At 29.0% G+C, this 5,770-nt stretch overlaps 2 protein-coding genes across 7 annotated transcripts in view; one reads left to right on the plus strand and one right to left on the minus strand.

The window, feature by feature from the left end:
• snRNP-U1-70K (small ribonucleoprotein particle U1 subunit 70K) overlaps positions 1-1,821 on the plus strand; it is a 39,164-nt gene extending 37,343 nt beyond the window's left edge. Inside the window, exons 11-12 of one of the 2 annotated variants that reach the window (XR_010842906.1) lie at positions 1,238-1,314; positions 1,682-1,821. Coding sequence is in view for 1 of the 2 variants with exons in the window: in XM_014422698.3 (XP_014278184.1) it covers positions 1,682-1,688 (7 nt within the window). In the remaining variant the exon portion in view is untranslated. The remainder of the gene's footprint in view (positions 1-1,237; positions 1,315-1,681) is intronic. The other variant, XM_014422698.3, reaches the window with a different exon arrangement.
• LOC106682101 (uncharacterized) overlaps positions 1-5,770 on the minus strand; it is a 37,466-nt gene that overhangs the window by 4,541 nt on the left and 27,155 nt on the right. For 4 of the 5 annotated variants that reach the window (XR_010842920.1, XR_010842922.1, XR_010842916.1 and 1 more), the window contains one exon: positions 1,642-2,316. The gene's annotated coding sequence lies outside the window, so the exon portion shown is untranslated. Of the gene's footprint in view, positions 1-1,641; positions 2,317-5,770 lie in introns of those variants that run through there. The other variant, XM_014422790.2, reaches the window with a different exon arrangement.

Genomic DNA, 5,770 nt, shown 5'->3' on the forward strand with positions numbered 1-5,770 from the left:
ACGAAAAAACTGCAACACACTCCCATCTAATGTCCCACTCCCACACATGTTACACTCCCGTGTAAATCGTCTAGGACAAATACTTGTGGGGATCTAATGAGGAATCTCCATGTCTGACCCTTTCATAGCTTCACAGAGAAGTATATCAATAAAACATAAAAAAGTTGATAAAGATATTGAAGGTTTTTTAATGTCTCAGACACTTCGAATGAAAGTTCAAACGATTTTATTTCAAATTTAGAATTAGATAAGTACATTCTGGTGATGTGTTATAACTAGGGATAGGATTTTTATGTGCTAAAAAATCTGAAATATGTGCTAATAAATTTTCAAATATTTAAAAAAATATGTATTTATAAATTATGTATTATTCAACTATATAAATTACTAATTAATTAGTAATTTTATAACTTAAAAAAAGTTACATAAATATGTATTTATTATATATTATATGAACAATATTTTAAAGAAATTGTGTTAAAATATGTACAAAAAAATGTACTTAGAGAAAACATAGCAGTTCAATAACAAGACATTAGTAATTGTAATTAAACTAGGGGAGTGAAACAAGAATAAGATGAGAAAGGACCATGGGAAGGGGGGAAACAAACAAATTCTAGGAAAATGCAACAGGAATAAGACCCTTGCTCTTTTTAATTGATTCTGAGAAATTCTCGATATAATTCTGTGTGAAAACTTATTATTGGCACTGCTTTTAATTTGTGTTCAAAGATGAAAATTTAGAATTTTTACGCACTATTAATGATAAATGATAAATTTCACCTTTAAGTTTCTTGCGTTCTTTTGAATTTTACGTAGTTGCTGCGAAATATGTATTTACAATTGAAGAAATAATTTAAAGAAATACATGATTCAGGACAAAATATGTAAAAAATAACAAATATTTCAGAAAATATGTGATTTACAACAAAATATGTAACAATATGTAAAAAAGGTTAAATATTTAAATATATGTGAAATAAAAATGGCTTCTTTTGGCCAGAAATGTCTTGAAACATCTTTAGTTAGTAAGGAATCGAAGATATCATGGTCAGGTAAAAATATGTGAAAACATAAAAATCCTATCCCTAGTTATAACTTTGTATTAATATAATTGTTTTCATTTTGAAGCTCTGATTTTTTTTTATATTATGTCTAAATCTTTTGCCGTAATTTGCATAACTTATTAAGTATAATTTGTTTTATTTACAGAATTTTTTTTTTTATTTAATTTTAGAAACTAACTAGCTGTGCATCCCTTCGTTGATGGGCTATTATCAAACAGGAGTCCAGTCACCCTCCTCACCCATTTGGGTATGTTGGTAATCTTAAAGAAGTTTCTTGCAAGAATTCATTAACTATAGATTTTTGTCCACTAACTCCACATATTCGAAGCACTGTGCGCCTGGGGGGTTGACTTTTTTCATTTCTGTGGTGGTGCCAAGTAATAAAAACTTGAACCCCCACCATGGTTATAATAGGTTGGTTACCTGTAGATAACCCCCTCCTCCCCCTTTGTATGTAAGACTAGGGAGAGGGTCGTAAAAAAAAAAAAAAAAAAAAGATTCCCACATTTGGGCGTTGTGTACACCAATAAATACAAGGCTACTATGTTACTGCTGTGCTAAAAATGCTTCTTACCACTTCCTTCCGAGTTTGATATTTTATTCTCCTGTTTCAGATCTTGAAGAAGCGATGGCCGTAGCAGTTTCAAAGGGACGGAGCGTTCCTGTTGGCTTTCATCTTTATCCTCATTAGCGAGTAGTCCATTTGTAGCGCATATCACAATGACTATTATAAATAAAGGCAACATCATGTTCATCATGACAGTTCTAATATTACTTTCTTATCAAATGTACTATTTTAATTCTTCCTTAGTTATCTTATCTATTGATTTTCTTATCTCTTTTTTTTTTACAAGACTTATTATTATTCCGAAGAAAACGCCTTAATCCGAGAGCGTAGGCTTAAACAAGATACCTACTTCTTACTCAACATCTAATACATTATGAAGTATTAATAGTTCAACGTACATTTTTATGAATTGTGGGTGCGGTCAGTAAAGGTACAGGAATGAACAGAATTTATTTATTTTTTCGACGTTTCAAATCTAAATTTCAGGCGTTAATTAGGGCTGATAAACACAACAAGATTTTATTATTTTTTATTTGTTAAAGAACACAACTTCTTGTACAAATATTTATAAAATATGAATGGAATATGGTCCGGGTGCGGTAAAAAAAAACTCAAATAGTAGATAATTATACTATTTTATTGAGCCAACGTTTCGCCCCACGTTGCAGTGCTTCGTCAGGACTAAAAAAGATACAAACACTATAGTTACAAAAAGGAAAAAAAGAGAAAAAAACATAAGTGCAAAATAACAGGGGTATAAAATGTAAAAAAGTAAGATATAATAAGAAAAATTAAAGGTTGTTAATAGTAAATGAAAAGGGTAATAGTAACAGATAGATAAGAGAAGAAATATTAAAGAAAATACAAATAAAGAGATGTAAAAAGAAAAAAAAAATACAAATCAAATGATGAGACAGAATGCATACCGGTTTTGACGGCAGTCAAAAACAAAGTGACAGTTGGAATTGGGAGGAGTGGGGATTGCAGTTATGCCACAATAACGAAAATAATTTGTAAAGTAAACATAGTAAAAAAGTATTTAAATTAGGTGAACAATAAATGGTAATATACATAATAGGGGGAGAAGAAATATTTAAAAAAAAAAAAAAAGTAAAGTATAAAATAATGGGATACAATGTGTGTAAGTAATTAAGAATCAAAATATACCAAATGAGCGGGGATTCAGAAAAGTGTAAAATATAATAGAAAATTAATAATAAAGTAATTAATATAAGTACACTTAAGAAGGTAACACGTGAATATAAATTAAAAGATAGATACATGAATATAAATGAAACAGGAAGGATAGTGAATATAAAAATAGAAAAAAAAAAATAATAAAATAAATAAATAAAAAAAATGTGAGAATTTAGAAAAACAAGAATAAAAGATATGACAAGAAAATGGGCTTCTGAAATGCAGAAAAAAGTGAAAAAAAAAAGTACATATTTTATAAACTATGTTTTCATGTGAATCGCTTCCCACACTTCATAATAAAGCTAGCATTTTAAACTCTTATTATAATAAACATAGGTTATCTGATATTAGAAACATAATTTTACTTCATTTATGAATCAATTATCAATATATATATACCATGCAATATAAAATAAATAAAAACAATAAAATCTTATAATAAAACCAATATAAATCGGGTCTATACACTAATGACAAAAAAGCACTGAGGATAAGCATTCAATTGGTAAGGGATAGTATCATTTCAGGAGTAGAGGACATATTGGCTACAGATAATAAAAATAAATACATATCATTCTCTTTCTCGATACTGTAATGGAAATGTTCTCTACATTAACATAAGGAGCTGAATATATATTTCTGTAGGTACTTATCTCTATATATTGCTGCAGGTACTTATCTCTCTCTACATTGGATGATGGGCACTGCAGAAGATGATGGCGTAAGCTGTTAAATAAATATATTGTTTATAGGCACTGCAGATTTTTTCATCTTGTACAATGTAAGATTTATTTTGCAGATATATATTTATTCGGGTTCGAGATTCTTAAACGGCTGACAACTCTCGTTTTGTGCATACAAGTATTAAAATTTAAATACTCTTCTGGAAAAAATCTAGACGGCTGTGGGTTCTGTAGAGTGGGTTATTATTTGAATTTAGAGCTCTATTGATGTCCAAAGACAATATGATTTTCCATTTTTTCTTTTATGGTCTTTTTAGCTTTCACGTTTTGTAGATCTTGTTTAGTTCATTGAGATTATTAGTTGCTGAGGATAGATTGTGAATTTGTAAGACCCAAGTAAATTCAATGACTACTTCTTATATATATATAGTTTTATTTCATTCATTTCATTATGTTGATTTAAATTATTTTTCATTCTTTTTAGACATTACTTATATATGTTATTATGTTAATTCACATCATACACATTTAATTGTACATCCATTGCATTTTCTTCTAAATTCTAACCTCTACAATATCATATTTTTTCTCCTATTAGTATCAATCAACTACTATCTACTTATATATATCATATATACATACTTATATAGGTCGAAGGAGAAACAAAAATAATTTTCCGACGTTTCGCCCCACTTTGTAGGGCCTCAAGAATGAAGGCGTTCGAATGAACGGGGAGCGAGTTATAATCAAAAACGTCCAAGTTATTTTTTCTCTTAAATAACGCATTCTAGAAGCGTCCAAAGGGGTGTTTCTTGTAGGAAATTAGTATTTTTATTATTTTTGTATTTTTATTCTTATCATTGTATCATTTTGTATCTTTTTTAGCCCTGATGAAGCCCTGCAAAGTGGGGCGAAACGTCGGAAAATTATTTTTGTTTCTCCTTCAACCTATATAAGTATGTATATATGATATATATATACATATATAAGTAGATAGTAGTTGATTGATACTAATAGGAGAAAAAATATGATATTGTAGTGGTTAGAATTTAGAAGAAAATGCAATGGATGTACAATTATGATGTACAATTTCATTATGATACAATTATATGTACAATTATGTATGTATATGTATTATGATTAATATGTATTATAGTACAATTATGATTATGATGTACAATTTCTCATATTGGTGCTATTTCGGTTCAAACAGTAAAGACAGAGGGCCTTTAAACTATTACCACTTCACATTCAACAATCGTAACGTGTTCCAAAATCAGATTGTCACCTTTACAAAACCAAAACCCACTCGTCTGAACATACGTTTTCCGAAATCAAACTGTCGCCTTCTAAATAACAAAACCCACTCGTCTGAATATATCGCTTGTGTTTTTCTTTCACCATGGCAACCGTAACACATGTTATGGTCTAAATGGATTGGAAGCTTGTCAAGTAAGCGCTGTAACAATCGGAATCGATGAGCTGTTTCCTGTCTTTTCGGTCTTGTATGAGGATTACGGGTTAGCCGTGTCCAAAAGATTTAGTCCAAGTTGTGAACTGGTACATTTTATAATAAATAACATATGCCTACGAAATTCCAAATTTCTTCTGGTCTCCAAATGGACAGAAAAATAATTTTATGAGGTAGTGACCTCCTTGTTAATTTGAAAGTCAATTTATTCAATGTTTTTCTAGAAGAGCCATTTAATGCCGAATCTACTTCTTTGGAACTTGCTATAAAAAAACCAATAAACACTAACATGGAGAACTTTGAATATGAGTCGACTATTACCTTTGATTAAAACTGTTTTTATTATAAAAAGAAACACTATGAAAAGAGTTAAATTAAAAGTAAATGTAAATATCGTCAAAGAAGAGGGTAAATAATAAAAAATCATAGAAATGATAGTTAATCTTATTTATTAAATACAACTTTCGGTTTTAGTATTTTTAGGAGATATTTATTAAATTAATTACCAAGACATATAATGTTTCTAAAAATGCATATTAGTGCTATTAATGATGAGAAGATAGTTGACCGAATATAAAAATCATATTTATAATTTAGCAGACTGTGCTGCTATTGCTTTCAGGCGCTCCTAGCGGGCGAGAGGTGAACTATCATAAGAAGGTTATAAGTAGGGATAGGATTTTTATGTGCTAAAAAATCCGAAATATATACATAAATATGTGCTAATAAACTGTCAAATATTTAAAAAAATATGTATTTATAAATTATGTATAATTCAACAATT

Source organism: Halyomorpha halys, unplaced genomic scaffold (genome assembly GCF_000696795.3).
Source record: "Halyomorpha halys isolate HHAL.00 unplaced genomic scaffold, Hhal_1.1 Scaffold22.1, whole genome shotgun sequence".
Lineage (NCBI taxonomy): Eukaryota > Metazoa > Arthropoda > Insecta > Hemiptera > Pentatomidae > Halyomorpha > Halyomorpha halys.